General features: G+C 39.8%; 1 protein-coding gene across 1 annotated transcript in view; it reads left to right on the forward strand.

Annotated features, from left to right (window-relative positions):
- LOC143290301 (bromodomain adjacent to zinc finger domain protein 2B-like) overlaps nt 1-10,245 on the forward strand; it is a 75,099-nt gene extending 64,854 nt beyond the window's left edge. Inside the window, exons 31-37 of the mRNA XM_076599652.1 lie at nt 454-543; nt 1,468-1,524; nt 2,068-2,180; nt 3,135-3,177; nt 3,681-4,081; nt 5,739-5,882; nt 7,377-10,245. Coding sequence (XP_076455767.1) covers nt 454-543; nt 1,468-1,524; nt 2,068-2,180; nt 3,135-3,177; nt 3,681-4,081; nt 5,739-5,882; nt 7,377-7,536 — 1,008 coding nt within the window. The 3' untranslated portion in view covers nt 7,537-10,245. The remainder of the gene's footprint in view (nt 1-453; nt 544-1,467; nt 1,525-2,067; nt 2,181-3,134; nt 3,178-3,680; nt 4,082-5,738; nt 5,883-7,376) is intronic.
- Nucleotides 10,246-18,663: the final 8,418 nt, after the last annotated feature.

An 18,663-nucleotide genomic window follows, 5' to 3' on the forward strand; every position in this document is an offset into this window, starting at 1 on the left:
TGAAATTCCAGGGACCTGAAAGGCTGATGTGAACTTCGCATTCACATCAACCCATTTGTCATTGCATAAAATCATAGGCGCAAATTCCGCATGAAGAACATCACACTGAAAGAAAAAAATTTACAACAAGCTACTTGTGTAAATTCATAGGCGCAAATTTCATATAGATTTTGCGCGACCTTTACTGCGAAAAATTTCTTACACATTTGTGTGTGTGTTCTTGTGTGCTTTGTGTTTGACTGATGTGTTACTGTTAAACTATTTTGAAACAAGTTTGAAAGCCTGACATAAATTCATGTCTTCTTCATCGTCTTCTTCTTCTTATTTTTATCACTATTATTATTATTGTTGTTGTTGTTCCTTCTTCTTATTCTTGTTCATCATTTTAGTAGTAGTAGTAGTAGTATGAATGTAACACAGTTTTGATGTGGATGGTTTCTGTGGGATGGACAGACATGCCAGATCTGCATGAAGGATGACAACGAAGCAGAACTGTTGCTGTGTGACGGGTGTGACAAAGGATATCACACCTACTGCTTCAAGGTGGGTGTGTTGGGTTTCTCCAGGTGTGTGTTTGTGTGTGTGTGTGTGTGTGTATGCATATATATGTCTGATTCTGTGTGTCTGTTGTGTGTGTGTGAATGTGTGTGAGTGTGTGAAAGTATGTGTGTATGTGTATATGTATTGTTTTGTTTTTTGTTTATTGTGTGTGTGTGTTTGTGTGTGCGTGTTTCTCAGTGTGCGTGTGTAGGGTTGGTTTTTAGTTTTGCTAATCGATAATGTCACTTCTCTGAAAAATGGTGGCAATTGGAATGATTGTTTACCTACTACCAGAAATGGCATTTCATTGGCTAGCAGACAGCGGTCTAGTGGAGAGATGTGGTATCGCTGAGTTGGCTGAGAAGAGCAAACAGATAGGGCCTGGTTTGCATCAGTTTGACATGGTAAATATATTTAACCAAACTGGGAGTATAATACGAACTCCCCATTTTGCTTTCGGTGTGTGTGGGCAAGTATTCTTCAGCACACTTTTTTCTTTTCTTTTTTAAGGGGGGTTGGGGGGGAGTGACGATAGGGGGGGGGCTAAGAGAGGTTTTAAGGCTGAATGCAGCAGAGATTCGAGGAAGCGAAAGAGGGAGCTCATTCTTGAAAAAGAGCAGCAGCCAACTGTGGTGCTGAAATCTGTGAACAAGGAAACAGAGAGGATGTGATACTGATCTTTCCCAGGTTAACTGTTGTTCATAGTTTGCATTGACATCCGCACAACAGATATGATACTTGTCATTTGCATTTTTTTATATTTTTTTTTTTAATCATTTTATGCAGTACTTCGGGCTTGGATTTTTTTCTTTTTTGTTTTTTTGTTTTATGTTTTGTTTTGGAATTGTGTTTCATATGAATCATCGATTATTTGTATGGTGACTATCATTATTATCAATATTATTATTATCATTATTGTGTGTGCAGCCCAAGATGGACAATATTCCTGATGGAGACTGGTACTGCTATGAGTGTGTGTCAAAGGTAAGAGTTGACACAGACCAGAAGGTTGACACTATTCATCAAGCGTTTTTTACGCAAATGGTGCATTCAGGATTGAGATTATTTTGTCTTGGATTAAGGTTGACACTTTTCCTCAAGCCTTCTGTCACTCAGAATGTTGTTTGTCTCTGGAAAAATGTCTTTAGTTTTATTGAAAAAGCTGTGTGACTTCACTTTTGCTTTAATGAAATAAGTGTCTTTCCATTTCTTTTGTGTATGAGAAGAATTTGTTGCAATTTTTTATGTTATTTTGTGTCTGTTTTGTGTGTGTTGTGTTGTGTGTGTGTGTGTGTGTGTGTTCGTGTGTGTGTGTGTGTGTTCGTGTGTGTGTGTGAATCACAATCATTTAAAATGTATGTATAAAAGTCATGAAATACTTTATATCGACTTAAAAGTAAACCCTGAATATTTTCCTGCACACAGAACCCTGTTGTGTGATCAAAACACAAAATGTTTTCAAGACATGAACACATATTCTGCCTGTACGGTCTGGTCGCCATGGTGTGTTGTTTTCTGCGTGGACAGGTGAGCGGGAAGTCTCACTGCATTGTGTGTGGAGGACAAGGGGGCAAGATGGTGGAGTGCGAGCGATGTCCTCGAGCCATCCACACTGACTGCCTGGACCCCCCACTGCCAAGGTTGGTGGGATTTCCTTTTGTACCCCTCCTCTCCCCTCCCCCCCACACAGCAGTTCTGACTTGCTTGTGAACTGTGCAAGTCTTCCGTGTGTTTTCAGTACTGCATTTACAGCTTAGTTGGGGTTTTTTTGTGATGGACTGTGACTCTCAAACTAGGACACAAGATTGCACTGGCTCTTAGTGCTGGAGCCCTGGGGGCTAGTTGGCCTTGGGGAACCATCCCAGCACTTACTGTCCAAAAACCCTCATGGCCGAGAGAGTGGGGATGTAACATGGGCAAGACACTCTCCACTGTAATCAAAATCATCCCCAGATAGTTGGGACAGCAGTTACCTCCTCTGCCATTATGATGGTCATAGCTGGACACAACTGACTGTCATACATCAATCCTGCATGTATTATCTTTCAGATGTTGTGTTGTTCTTTCCTTACTGGCTAATACTGTATCCATGTATGCAGTGTGAAAAAAATAATTGTGAGAAAACCTGGATTGGATTGTACTTTAGAACTAGTCAAATATTTGCTCCATCACTGTGCATAAATAGAAGTTTTGGGTTTATATCATCCAGTTTTGATCTCATTTCGGCATTGTTGTAAAGGAAGGGAGTGGGTGTATTTCTGTGAACAACAGTTTGTTAGCATTGTGTTGAAAAGGTTCAGTCCCCGTTGTTGTGTGGAAGGTTATTTTGTTGTTGTTTTTTGTCTGATAAAGAGAGAATTTCTGATATTTTAAAAGACAACTTTTAACTTTAGTTTTTCAAGTTTTTGAGGAGGAAGAATTTTGTTTAATGTCCCGTCACACATATCGGTGATTGAAGACATTTTGTTAAAGTATTTATGAATACATCTGAGTATTATCGGTTAGTTTTTGAGTTTTCTAAAATATTTCACGTTTGTACTCAAGTTTTTTTTAGTTTGCTTGAGCTAATTATAACGGTTTTATTTTGCTTTCAGAATGCCAAAGAAATGGCAGTGTGCAATATGTGTTCAGACCAAGGTGAGTGATGATTTGTGTTTGCTTTTTGAAGTTTTCTTTTAGTTTTATTGAAATGGTCCTTTCCAGTTCATTTCACTCATAAACCACATTGCCCTGACTGTAAATAGCAATGAAATTATTGTTATTTGTTAGCCAATGTGTGTGATCAGGTTCACCCTGTTTTGGGAGGACATACTTGTGGAGCTTTATTTGCCAAAAACTTACACACACAGCTTGAATTTCAAATGGAGAAATCTACAATGACAAGAAAGCAGTACATTGTTGTGCACCGATCGATTTACATGTGAATAAGCGGAAGAACATGTTGTTTTTTTCAAAAAATCTTTTCAAGTAGGTTTGAAGATGTAGATGCTACAAAATAAGAGAAGCAGCAGCCATGAGCACTTTGAATCTCAAATGTTTAATTCATTCATGATTCTGTAGTTTTTGTACAGATTCTTCACACTCAAGACTTTTCCTCTGGTTCATAGTTGTCTACATGTGCCAAAGGTTTTCTTTCCCAGAGCAAAAAAAGCTGCAAAAGGAAAAGGAAGGAGCCTCCACCACCTCAAGCCTCCCCGCTGCCCTCTAGTGGCCGTGAAAGGAAAGACAGCGCGACAGTTACCACCAGAGATCGACGAGCGTCAGAGACGATAGCAGAGCCACCGACCCCATCCCCTGAAAAGAAGAAGAAAGAAGCTGCCAAAGAGAAGAACGTGAAACCTGTGAAGGAAGAAAAGAAGAAGGAAGAGAAGGTCAAAGAAGACAAGAAGAAAGCAGAGAAGCCGAAAAAGAAAGTGGAGGAGAAGGAAAAGAGCGAGCCCAAGGAGAAGAAGCCGAAGGAGAAGAAAAGCAAGAAGAAAAAGGATGAAGAGGCAGCTCTGTTGGACCCAACAGACAAACACCCAGACATAGTGCTCTGCGCGTAAGTTCCACCTCTATCATTTTGGGGTCTGTGGTTAAAATGTTAAACGTCCCATAGCCTTTTATAGCCATTGGGGCATTGAATTTATTCATATCCACTGTGTCAAGAGCTCGGCATAGGAAGGGTGGGCCCAATCTTCTCCTCCTGTTATTTTAACCTTCCATGACCAAAGTCGGGTACCCAGTCACACCTGGGTGGAATGAGGTAAATCGAAGTGCCTTTCCCAAGGACACCGCACTATGCTAAAACAGGGCCTCGAGCCCTGATCACTGGATCATTTCTTCTTCTTCTTCTTCTGCGTTCGTGGGCTGCAACTCCCACGTTCACTCGTATGCACACGAGTGGGCTTTTACGTGTATGACCGTTTTTACCCCCGCCATGTAGGCAGCCATACTCCATTTTCGGGGGTGTGCATGCTGGGTATGTTCTTGTTTCCATAACCCACCGAACGCTGACATGGATTACGGGATCTTTAACGTGCATATTTGATGTTCTGCTTGCATATACACATGAAGGGGGTTCAGGCACTAGCAGGTCTGCACATATGTTGACCTGGGAGATCGTAAAAATCTCCACCCTTCACCCACCAGGCGCCGTCACCGTGATTCGAACCTGGGACCCTCAGATTGACAGTCCAACGCTTTAACCACTTGGCTATTGCGCCCGTCATCACTGGATCAGAACTCCAACATCTGACCAAGTTGGCCACGGTACCTCTGTCCGTGGAGGGACTGATTATTTCAAAAAGAAGTGGGTTTGTTGGTGGTAAGAAGGAGATGGGGAGTAACTCATCCACAATCACAGTTATCGCAGCCTGTATTCAGAAAAGAGGGAAATATTTTGTAGAAAAGAGGGGGAAATTTTGCAGAAAAGAGGGAAAGATTTTACTGAAAAGAGGGAAAGATTAAATAGAAGAACCTCACGGCAACTCACCTGGAGCATGGGGTTTTGTTGGTCATGCCCAGTTCTTTCTCAGAGGGCCACTTCATCAACATAAACAGTTCTGGTGCAAAAACTGCAGTTTTCCCTAAAAAAGCTGTAAATTATTCAATTATCCTTTACTAAGTGTTCCTATGATTATATTAGAAACTATTAAAGAAAAAAATTCGCATATTCGGTTTTCTTGACATGACAGATTGATAGTGAATGATAGTGCAAAAACATTTCCATATTACACATGTAGTAACTGGCTTTGTTTACTTTCTGTGAATGTTATTTCTACTTTGAAGCACTTGCAGACTTTTAGAAAGCACTTCATAAATCCATCCGTTATTATTATAATTACTATTACTATTATTTGTCATATTATTATTGCTGTTCTTGTTGTTGTTTTTAGTAGTAGAAGTAGTAGTAGTAGCAGCTACTACTAGTATCACAATTGTCATCATGATCATTATCATCATTATCAGTATTATCATTATTGTTATTATCATCATCATCATCACCATCATCATCATCACAACCATCATCATTATTATTATTGTTATCATTATTGTTATTATTATTATCATCATCATCATGATTCTCATCGTCGTCGTCATTGTTATTATTATAATCACCATCATCATCATCATCATCATCATCTTAAGTAGTAGTAGAAGTATTGCCGCCAATAAAAGTGTGCCCTATTTCCCTCCCAACCTGCCCCCTTCACCAGACAACTGCTGTTGGACCTAGAGAAGAGTGAGGACGGCTGGCCGTTCCTGAGGCCTGTCAGCACCAAGCAGTTCCCTTCCTACCGCCGCTACATCAAGCAGCCCATGGACTTCACCACCATGAAGCACAAACTCAGGGACAATGTGTAAGCGCCTGTGTTTCTTGTTGTTGTGTGTCTCTGTGTTTGGGTTTGGGTGGCGCTGCGAGCATGAATTCCTGGACAGTGTGTAAGCATCTGTGGTTTCTTGTTGTTGTGTGTCTCTGTGTTTGGGTGGCGCTGCGAGCATGAAATCCTGGACAATGTGTAAACGCCTGTGTTTCTTGTTGTTGTGTGTCTCTGTGTTTGGGTGGCGCTGCGAGCATGAATTCCTGGACAATGTGTAAGCGCCTGATTGTTTCATGTTGTTGTGTGTCTCAGTGTTTGTGTGGCGCTGTAAACACTAACTCAGGGGCTATGTGAAAGTGACTGTGTTCTGATTGTTTCTTGTTGTTGTGTGTTTGTGTTTGGGTGGTGCTGTGAACATGAACTCCAGGACAATGTGTAATAGAATAGAATAGAATATGTCTTTATTACCAAGTGTACCGGGGTCACAAGGAATATTGGGGGGGATAGTACATAACAAGATACGAACATCATCGAAAATCATACACAAACACAGATACAGTAGGAATATATGATACATACAAGTGCATATCAATATAAAAACTTGTGCATACTCACACATGCACGCACTGCACACACACACACACACACACACACACACACACACACACACACACATTTGAACAGAAGCTGTATATTACATGTGGATGGGGCTGATGACTAGATCTTTCGGTAGATGGTTGTTGGTTGCACAATTCTATTTATCTCACTGGATTTGTTCTGTGTTCTGTTTCTTGTTTTGGCCTCTGTGTGTCTGTGTTTGTGGGTGGCGCTGTGAACATGAACTCCAGGACAGTGTGTAAGCGCATTTGTTCGGATTGTTTCTTGTTGGTGTGTGTCTGTGTATGTGGGCGGTGCTGTGAATGCAAACTCAGGGACTCTATCAGCCTGTGTAAGCGTCTGTATTCAGTTTGTTTCTTGTTGGTTTGGGTCTCTGTCTTTGTGTTTGGGTAGCACTACAAACACCAGCCTCAGGGACAATGTGTAAGCGTCTGTGTTCTGATTTATTTTTGTTGTTTTTGTCTCTGTGTGTTTGTGTGTGAGTGGCGCTGCAAACATGAATTGTGATGGAAAGGATGCATGGTTCTGAATTGAAAGAAGACATATGTGATTGAAATGGAAAGAAGATTTGTGTGACTGTGTTGGAAATAAGACACATGTGATTGTTCTGTATGGGAAGAAGATGCATGTGATTGTGATGGAAAGAACATGCATGTGATTGTGATGGAAAGAATGTGCATGTGATTGTGATGGAAAGAAGACGTATGGTTCTATATGGAAAGAAGACGTATGTGATTATGACAGAAAGAAGAGGCATTGTTCTGTATTTACAGAAGACAATGTGATGGTGATGGAAAGGAGACTTACGTGGTTTTGATGACAAGAAGACGTATGTGAATGTGATGGAAGAAAGACGCACAGCAATCATGTCCAAACCATTAATTACCCTGATTGCCGACGATGACTGTGTGACAGGTACAAGGAGCGCAGTGAGGTGGCCTCCGACCTGAAGCTGATCTGGACCAACTGTGAAACCTTCAACGAGGATGACTCCGAGGTGGGGCAGGCGGGACACAACCTTCATCGCCTCTTTCAGGAGAAGTGGAAAGAGTTGTTTCCCGATGACGCTTTGTGAGCCAGGAGCCAGATGTGGACGACTGTACATGAACATGAACATTCCTTTTTTTGCACCCCCGTATGGGTGTGTTGAGCTGAAACAAGTCCTGGAAAAATTATCATTTGTCTGCTACATTGTTGTTGAATTCTTTTCTTTTCTTTTCTTTTTTTTTGTGGGTGTGTGTGGCAGAGGAGTGTTCTGCCATGATGTGTTATTGTATGGAGACAAGGGGAAGGGAGGGGGTGAAGGCTGCAAAGTGGAAATGGTTTTTGGCAACACTGTGTAAGTATGAATTTGATATGGAAGGTTCTGGAAAAGCTTAGTTCCAGTGCTTACGTCCATGAGCTGAAAGCAGCAGAACCGCTGGTGTTACCCAGGCTGAAACTGGTTCCTTCGGTATTCATTTCCAAGGGACTTGGTCATTTCAGATTTATCAAGAACAGTTATTGCCTGTGCGTAGTGAGGTTGTGTATACTGGTTTGATGTTTCTACTCAACTTCAGCGCTGACTGGTTTAAAATGAAGAACCAGAAGCATGCACAGAGGACTGTGTTATAACTGTGTGTGTGTGCAATAGAGGGAGAAACAGAACATGGGCTGTCAGTGCTGGAAACTAGAAAGAAATGATAAATTTCATGAAATACTTGACTAAAGGTGATTCTTGTCACTGGTAGTGGTTTGTTCTGTTCATAAAACATGGGATATTAAACAGCGTCAGTTTAGGGTTCACTGACATTTGTAACACCGATCATATTGGTAGTTTACATGGTGACTGAACGTGATTAATGATTGCACTACGTTGTGCAATAAGATTGCTGTTATACAAAAACTAATTCAGTTCAAGCTTGTTAACCAACTGTTGTTTATGAGCACATGTCATGAAATGAATAACAAAGACATAATGCCATCATGACACTAGTGATGAGTTGAATTCGGGAGCATGTTTGGGGGAAAAAATCATTGTTGCTCGTGATTGGAAAAGTGTGTGTGTGTGTGGTACTCATTTAGTCTGTGCCAAGTGGGAAAATCTGTTCAGTGGATCATAGATTATTGATGAGCGCATATCACGTTATTCCCATGAACATATGATGGGCGTGAGTGTTTGGGAATTTAGCACTACTGGGGAATGGTACAGAGATGAATTTCAGTGACTCAGGTTCTCCATTGCTGTCTCTCCCTCCAAACAAACAGCTAATTGCTGTCTCTCCCCCCAAACAAACAGCTGATTGCTGTCCCTCCCCCCAAACATCAGTGGCATTATGCTGCAAATCGGCACAGCCTTTTTTTTTTTTTTTTTTTGCTGCCCCATCATCTGCACTGTTTCAGCGGCATTTCTACAAAGCCACACCTGAGTCCTCCACACATGGCCACACCCAGGTTCGTCTGCCGCAGCCTCAGTGTCAGCAGTCCACAAAAAAGGAATCATTGATGTTGGGTCAGCCGGAGGCCACACACCAGAGGAAACCCTGCTCTGCTGCCGAGTCACCTCAGTGGTGTTCAGTAGTGCCTATTCTGATTCTACATACAAAGACAGCACCTACTTAGGCCCATGCTGACAACAGTGATGGCTTGATCATGGAGCCAGAGTGAGTGAGTGTCCACCACCGATTGGAGACCACCACCATGTCCCTCCATCGACAGTTCACCCCCGAGTCTGCTGACACTGAAGACCTTGACAGGACCACTCCGAGCATGGCCTTTCTTGTTGGTGGTGAAGAAAGGAAGGAGAAAATGAAGGGAAAAGAGGACTAAAAACCTTTCTTTTTTTTTTCTTTTAAAGTTTTTTTAAAGGAAGAAAGAGGGGGAGATAAATGTGCAATGTTTTGCAGGACAAAAAAGACCTGAGCAAGTAAGTGTACTGGTGAGCATGATTGTAGGTGTGTTTGTATATCTGGAGCGTACAGATTTTGTGAATCCGTGGAAAGTAGCTACCACTATTTACATTGCTGTTTCAGGTCTATTTGTTGTGGGTTTTGATTATACTGCCACATGAACATCAGACCATGGTGTGTGTCCTCTGAAAATCTAATATAACATTATGGACTGCCTTGTGGATTTGTAAAATTGTCTGCCTACTTGTATATTCCCTCAGAGGTTAAGAACAAAGCCTGCAGTTTCTGTATTGTGTGTTTGGCTGGAAGGCCTTTTCCAACCAGGTGCAACATTTCATTGATATGTGACTGTATAACATGAAACAGCTGAACAAATGAATCTCTTTTGTTAGATATCTTGTCTTAAGTGATGTATGTACAATTTTAGGAAATGATGTATTATTGATCTATTACCCTTACTTTTCTTATGTGACATGCACTGTCGTTTACTATCTACAGGCCACTTTGCCGCATAAGCTGTAAATGCAATTAAAAAAAAATTATAATAAGTAGATAAATATCTTTGTTTAGGCTGCAGCATTCAAAAAGCTGTTTTAAGAGATGATTCATGAGTAACTAAGTCAAAGAACACACACACACACACACACACACACACACACACACACACACACACACACACACTGTAGCATTGCACAGGTCAGTCTGAAGGGGAGAGAAAAATGTGTCTTGCAAATTGTACATTTTCTTAAGTCAGCTGTTGTTTTTATTCTGTCAGACAGATGAAAGATTTTAAGTTGACTTTCTGATATGAAATGGTCCTTGAAATGATCTGTCACAATAAAGATATATGCTGAAGTCACTTTATTTGATTAGTTTGGAATTGTATGACCCTTTACCTCGGCAAAAGTGAGTAGATAATATTTGAATATATCATTCACAGGTTTGAAGTTTTTCCTCCTTTCTCTCAGTCTCTCTCTCTCTTCCCCTCCCCTCCTCCTTCCATCGAGTCCCTCCATCACCATCCCCCCACCCCACCCCCCCCCCCTCTTTTCTTTCCTGTTTTCAACATGATATTGTTTGAATGCAAGTTGTGAACCTGTCACTGTTCTTCATTTTTGTTAGTCTGCTGGCAATACCACTCTTGTTGATGAAACACAGGGTTACCTTAGCAATAGCATTCGTCTTCTTTTTTTTTTTCTTCTTCTTTTTTTTTTTTTTTGCGACAGTTAAAATGGTACACATGATCATGTACACTTTATACGGGGCAGCTGATGTAGATTTTTATCTTTGTGCGAATATAATGAAAGCGGAAGTATCAAAATTATGTCTCTTTTGCAAAGCATGTTAATTTTCAGGTTAAGTTTATTCTTCTTGGTAATTCCGTTTTTTTTTTGTTTTTTTGTTTTTTTCATCTGTTATCTCTGTGTCTTACTCTCTCCCTCTTGTTTCTTTTTTTACTATCAAACGTTAGTGGTATTTTTTGGTCTCTTTACTGTAAGCGTATCAGCTCTTTTGATTTGTCACATAGACCTCTGAGTATCATAGAGTATTGTTTTATGTGATATTGCTCTTTTACAAAAGAAAAAAAAGAAAAAAAAAGTTCATCATTGAAGAGATGAAATCTACACTTAACATCAGGGACAATATGAAATCGGCTTGTGTGTAATGTTTTAAACAATCCATTGCATACATTTGCACAGCCAGGTTTTGAAATGTATTTCCTTAGCAGATTGCCAATCAGGTGGAATGAATATTGATTGTATTCATTTGAACAGTTTTGATTGACTTGATGTCTCTTTAGATGAACAGCATCTGTTGGTCTGGCTTTTGTCTCTTATGCGTTTTCGGGCCATTGTGTTGTATATAATTCTTGTAGTGCTGGAACAGAGTCCTGCTTGGATCTTGTAATGTGTCTTCTGATGTACATAGCATAGCAGTAGACTGCTTTATCTATTTCATTGTGCTGTGAGTCGGGTCACATGGGGACATGAGGGCAGTGTGGCCCCATCATGTGGTCCAAGAAACTATTGGTGTCAGGAAGTGTATGACCTACAGGAGATGGAAACACTTTACTTGTGTGGCAGTGTGGTTTGCAAGACTGTGTGTGTGTGTGCGTGTGCGTGTAGGTGTGTGAAAATGTATATATGACACGTGTCGTTCACATGCCTTCAGACAACTAAACATGGCAGGCAAACCACATTTTGTACAGCTGTTTTGTCGTTTCTGGCTTTTCCTGCAGCTTGGAAACTTATCCTGTGCTGTGGGGTATTGTTTGTTGTTTTGTGTTCAAAGCTCATGTGACTGTCATTCTTTAGAGGAGACTTGAGCTATGACCTTTGCTGCACCGGCTATGCCATTGTTATTCTTTCTTTCTTTTTTTTTTCATTGTTCAATTATGTCATTTATTTATGAATATGAATCAAATATATTGTGCATTTAGTCATCTTGTTCAACCTGGATTTGTTTTTTGTTTGTTTGTTTGTTCAATGTTATGTTATGTTACAAATTATTCAGAATTACCTTTACCTTGGAGAACATTAGGCCGTGTTCACACTAGGCCCAGCCACTTACTGACAGCACCTGGCCAGAAATTGTGCACACGTCATTTTATGCTTTCCCTGCCATGGATACCGGCAATTAATGTTCATTCTGGCCACCAGCCGTCTCCAGCCAGCTTTTTGATTTTGTCTCCTGTCGACAGATGAGATGGATGGCTGGTCCAAGGGATGGAACTCTTCAGTGATACAAGCAGCAGGAATCCTATTGATATTTGTTTCTTTCATCTGGAGAGCATCATAGCTGACAACCACTGGCTGTGTCAGACTGAAGTGTGTTGACTTGCAGCAACTGGCTGGGCTTAGTGTGAACCTAGCCTAAGTTTTGAAGAAGGGAATGGGGAAGATGGAGACTGGGATGTGATGGAAGACGCTAAGAAAGAAACCATGTGAGTGCACATGTAGATTCTCTCTCTTCTTGGTTTTCTTTGGTTACGGTGGCCTGATGTGTAGTTTCTTTTCCTTCTCTCACACCTTTCTTGACCCAATTATTAGAACTGCTTTAAACTTGCACTTTTTTTGAGTTGGTTGTGAAATTTTTGTATAAATATTAGCAAGAACTGGAAGGTGAAAATGACTGTGTTATGTCTGGATGATGACGTTTTCCGTCTATATTTTGAACATTTTGCTTGTGATGCTTTGTTAAATATCATTGCCACATATTTATAATTGTTGTGCTTGTTTTTTTTTCCCCCCTTGGATGTATGTCACTGACTTGTGATGGTTTTGTTTAAAAGCATTTATAAAGACAAGGCATGATTTGTCATGCCGGGAGTTTGGCGTTCTATTTCTGTTGTACATGTGCAGAGGTTTCGTTGTTTGTGTATATAACCTTGATGGATATGGAGAAGAAAAAATAATTCGCTCTCAGACTTTGTCTCACTTAATTTGAAATGGATTTCAGATTCCACAGAGAAGCTGATGAAGGTTAACGGCGCTGCTTTTTTTTTTTTTTTTTTTCATTTCATTTTGTCGTGTTAATGTTTGATGGTAGAGAGAACAACATGAGGGAGACGTTACATGAAGTAGGACAAATACAAGTGGCGCTTTTTTTTTCTTTCATTTTTTTCCCCCGTTATATGAAATTACCTCAGGCACTTTGATATCTCAGGCACTGCTTCAAGTCTGAAAATGTGATGATTACTAGTGATGATTGGTTTGATAGATTATGGAGCACTCGCCCCCACCCCCCACCCCCCACCCCCGTCCCTTTCCCCCTTGTTCCCATACTGTCGTCCGCAGAAAGACAACAACCATGTTGGTTTGGATATTTTACTGGGGTATCATTTCCACCTGTATCCCTTCCCTTCACACCAAACTCCACTGGCAGGAACAATGTCCTTTATTACCTGACCTTTGATTGCTGTTTCACACATTATAAAATTTACCACTTTGCAACAGTCTTGGTAATTTGTTTCGATGAGTCAGACACCTGTCATTTTTACCTGTCTTGGTGATTTGTTTCGATGAGTCAGACACCTGTCATTTTACCTGTCCTTCAGGTACATCAGCGTAGATAAAATGACAGCTGTGATAAGTAACAGAAGGTCTCGTAAACACAGCATTCACAGTCTGGCTGGATAAGTTCACATTTTCTATTGATTACATATTCTGAACATTTTGTGTTTGATTTTCACCTGTAATTTTGTGGTTTACATCAGTTACCAGTCTAATTTCAAACAAGGCCGGCTTTACTAACCAAGTGGTACATCAGGGTTTTTTTTTGTTTTTGTTTTTTTAATTTTCTTCCCTACCTAGACAGGAATAACCGTGATTTTCTGATTCATTGATGGCACCCTTTTACCTGATTCACTTTCCCAAGCAAAAGTGACTTTGTCAAAACAGGTCAGCAGTTCAATCAAGCCATCTAATGCACCAGAGCAGGGGAAATGAGAACAGGTCATCATGGGAAGAGAATCACCGATGCTTATATTGAACTACCTGTTTTTCAATATTTGTCACTTGTCCTATTTTCCTCTATAAACAGCCCAAAGAATTGTTTCAAGGAATCTCAAAGAAATGAAGTTCTTAACATGTGCATTAACTAAATACAGATGGTTGTTTTTAAAATTCCCATTTTCATTAGTTCCTCTTGAGCCAATGATAAATGAAAGTTATCTTTGCTTAGTCAGTCATTTTTCTTTAGATTGTTTTATCCACACAGCACAGATTCTGCATTATTATTCACTCAACAAGCAGGTGTGATGGCAGCTCACAGAGCACATCATTGCCTTTGTTCCATCTTCCTCCTGCAGAAAGTACCGTCAACCAATGAAATACTCTTTTCCATCTGTCCCCCTTCTTCCAAAAACAGGCAGTCTTTGACAACTGTCTTGATAATTCATGGTATTCATTTTTTGTTCAATTTTAGCAAGAAGCAGTTTAGATTATACGATAGTGCACTTTATCAACAACAACTAACAAAAAAATTTTTTTAGTAACAACAGTCCTTATGATTCGCAGAGTTTATTACTTCTATCTGTTCCACTTCTGCAGCACAAAACTCCTTATTGCAGGGGTAACCCATTTGTTTCCCTAGTCTAGCAACAAACAACTGTCCAGCCATCTTAGCACTTATCATTTCCATGTGTTCCCCCATGAGTGGTGATTAGTGACCTGTTAGTTCTTGCTCTGAAGTCAGATTGCTTGCAGGTGGTATCAGAATAGCTATAAAGTCCAGATCCCCATGTCCAGAATGAAACATGTATTGGGGTAACGGCCTCTCTGATGAATGTGTTCCCACATCGTCTTGTTTCCTTCAGTCGCAGCGAATGGCCTTGAAGACTGTTTTGATTATCTCAGAGGCTGTCTTTTCCACTTATACTCTTACACCAGCAATAATCGGTCCAGATGTAAAGGTTACAATGATGACAGAGACTACCTTTCCCATGGATTCCACAACCCCCACCCCCACCACCCACTTTTTTTTTCCCTGTTGATATCTTCTCTCCAAGCTCTTGCCAGTTTTAAAGTGCACATCATTTCTTATATATATATATATATATATATATATATATATATATATATAAAACCATGGAGAAGAGGCATAGAGCTGATCCATCAAAGTGAATCATACCCCCACCTCCATCCCACCCCCACCCCACCCCCCACCCTTCATTCATGTTCATTATGTGGGTGAAACTCCGTTTTTTGTGTGTGCAATGTGCACATATGATCATTATTCTTGGGTCATATTCTATGTTGGATGCATCTCTCCCCTCTACCCTTGTCTCATCTTGCATCCCCACCCCAACCCCCACCCATCCCAATTCCCCCCACCCCCACCCCCACCCACCCATCCCCCCAATCCTCCTCCTCCTCTTTCTCATTGCAAAATCTGATAAATGGAAAGCTTTTCCATTGTACGGAAATCCAGTCCAGACATCCCATTCAGAGCTTATGTAACTTTATGAAGCCTATTCTGGTTGGAAGAATGTATGTATTGGCTTTGTGTGTTCTCTGGGTGTTACATGTTATCTCTTGTGTTTTCTGTAACATTTGTTACTTATTTATTTGTTATTTTCATTGATGTGGGTTGGGATGGATAAGTCACCAGCTGCTGTGTGGCCAATATATACTATTTGTGCAGAGAGAGTTTGCTTTTGTGAGAATGTATATGCTGTCTCTTACTCTTTCAGTGTGTGTGTGTGAGAGAGAGAGAGAGAGAGAGAGAGAGAGAGAGAGAATGACTGCCAAATATTCTAGCTGCTTAATCCACACAGAAATGCTGTTTATAACTTCATAATTTGGTCACAGTTATTTATGAAACAGCTTAACTTTACAGTATGATGCTCCATTCTTCTTTTCTGTGCAGAATACCTGTGCTTTATTAACCAAGCTTTTGTTCTAGATGGTAGAAATTGCTTGAGGAAACTCTAAAGCACCACTGTGGAAACTTGTGTTCCTTTTCTTTGGACCGCTCAGCTATTTTTAGATGATCCTATATGTGAACAGTATCGTTATAATGTTGTGTGACAAATGACATTGTCAGTCCTCATTGCATTTTACTGGTTCTCAAATCATCATTTCTGTTAGAGTACTGAACAGAAAATTGAACCAGAAAGTCATGGTGAAATGTTTTGATTAATATTAATAATATGATGTTGATAGTGAACAGGCTTTACACAATCAACATTCAAAATTGAGAACAAAGAAATCGCAATCCTTCACAAATTTTGTATTTATTTTATATATATATATATATATATATATATATAAAAACCACTTAAAAAGCAAAACATTGCTTCAGGGAATATTGGAATTCTTTTAGCTGTATAAATCTTCCTCTTTGTCAGTTTCAGCCTTTCAAGCTATAATGGTGAGGGGTTGTGGGGAGTGGAGACACCTAGTTTTGTGAATGGAGGAATGAAGGATCTTTGAGAGAGATCTTTTAATCAAGTCATTATTGACTTTTTCCATCTGTAATCTGATATTTGCTGTTCCAAAATTAAAATAACCTAATTGCTATCCTTGAAAAATATTGAAGTTGCACTTACAGCTCATGATCAGTAACTGACTGGTCTATCAGAGGTGAATAGTCCTGAAATTATAATGAGTTGTAGTAGCTTTTGCTTTACATCTGAAAACAGCAAGTATTCTCTATGTGCATGTGTCAGAAGAACTCTTCTCTCATCATCAGTTTGAAACGCTGCACTATTAGGAACATTAGCAAATAATCTTCTTCATCTGCTGTAAAGCATTTTATGTGTATGGGCTCTTGTGTAATGATTCACTGGTGAATCCAGCACTTCGAAAAAAATAAAACACAGCATATAATACAATGTGGCATTATGTAATAGTTGTTATTTCAGAATTACAGTAAGTTGTGAGCTGTATGCATGTTGTTACAGTAAGCTGAATGTCTGTTGTTACGGTGTCTGTTGTTTGCATATGGATGAGGCAGATTTCTGGGTGGATGTCTTGGTACATTTCACAGTTGTTGCAGTTCAATCATTTCAAGAGGTACATGTGTCAGAATGTTCACTTTTATGTAAGAATGTTCAGCAGTAATAACTTATTAATTGAGTTGTGTGTTTGTGAGAGTGTGTCTGCGTGTGTGTGTGTGTTTAGCAGTGGAATGTATTGTAAAAGAATACCTGCAATTGTTCCCAGGTGAATCACCATCACATTTTTTTCCGATTATAATTATCGTCATTGTTGGTTCATAGTGACATTTAACATAATTTAAATGTCTGTTTTTCTTTGTAACTTCTTTTTTTGAGTAATTATATTTGTGCTTCATCGCTCACAACCATGGTTCATGTTTGCTTTGGAGCTTGTTTGCGTGTTCATCACTGAATGTGAACATGGGTGTTCTCACCTGATCCCACAGGCGTAGTCATTTTCTGGACCCTTTCTGTGTCTGAAAAACAAAAACAAAAAAAAGGAAGCGAAAGGAAACAGGTCTGTATTCCCTCCTCACCCTCCCAGCCCCCATGTGTTTCATATTTTGAACATTTTTTTTATGTCTCATGACAGTTGCCTGCACATCTTCTGTCATGCATTAATTATGGAGCGGAGCAAACATGGAGATTTATATATATATATATATATATATATATATATATATATATTATCATTATTAATAAGAGTAACATTCATTTTTAGAATTTACGAATATGAAATGAAAATTTATGTTATGCTGGGGAAAAAAATCAATTAGTGTTCCTATTGCTTGTTACATCATGAAATTTCACTGACTGGCTCTTGAAAGAAATTAAAATATCACAAAGTTTCAGTTTCAAGGAGGTGTCAAGGCATACAGACTGATCCATATGTGCTACACCACAGTTGCTGTTAAAAAAAAGAAAAAAAAGAAAAGAAAAAAGAGCAGACCCCTGGCCTTCACATAAAACCAGAGTACTTACCAGGACTTTAATTACGAAATTTTTTAGTTTAAGTGATATATAAGAACTGCATTTTGTATTCTAGAAATGGAATGAAGGGGCATGAATGTTATATTTATACATATGTATAGATACATAAAGCAAGGTAAAGTCTCTGGATGTTGACCCCCATAATGATTGTCTGTGTACCCTTTTCCAAGAAACTTTCTCATGCTTGCTGACTTATGAATACATCATACTCTCCTGATAGGCAAAACTTTGAGAGTGTTAGGAATTAGGGGACAGTCATTTCCTGGGGAGAGGGTTGGGGGGCTTCCGGCATTTTCTGTGTATAAATATAGTAGATATAGATATACATACTTATACATCCCCCACCACCATCAACTTGCGCACATGCACACACGCACACACACACACGCACACATGCACGCACACATACACATACAAGCACACGCATGTGCACACACAAGACAGATGAGAGCAGAAAGAACCTTGTACTTGTGAGCAACATATCGTTGTGTATGGCTAGGCTCTGATCAGCAGTGTTTGCCAGCTATGTTCTGTGACTATACTGTGTTATTTTCTGTGTTGAGGCCGCGCTGTGGGTGGGTACATATTTATCTCTTGACTGTTGCACAGTGTTCAGACGATCTGTTTGGCCTTTGTGGTTGTGTGTTCCTCCGTACTTGACTGAATAGTACGTTTGTACAGTCATGACCATTATGCTGCTTGGGTTTTTCCTTTTTTTCTCTCTCTCTCTGTTAACGTTTATGCTGCAGCTGATTAGCTTGGTATTTTGTTATTGTTGTTGTTGTTTTCTTTTTTTCTTCATTAGTGTGTTGTGTTGTATGTTGGTGATAACCAGTGAATAATTTCACCAAAAGGAGACACAGGAAAGTCTCGTGGACTGCTG

The sequence above is a fragment of the Babylonia areolata genome, chromosome 15, assembly GCF_041734735.1.
Source record: "Babylonia areolata isolate BAREFJ2019XMU chromosome 15, ASM4173473v1, whole genome shotgun sequence".
Classification (NCBI taxonomy): Eukaryota; Metazoa; Mollusca; class Gastropoda; order Neogastropoda; family Buccinidae; genus Babylonia; species Babylonia areolata.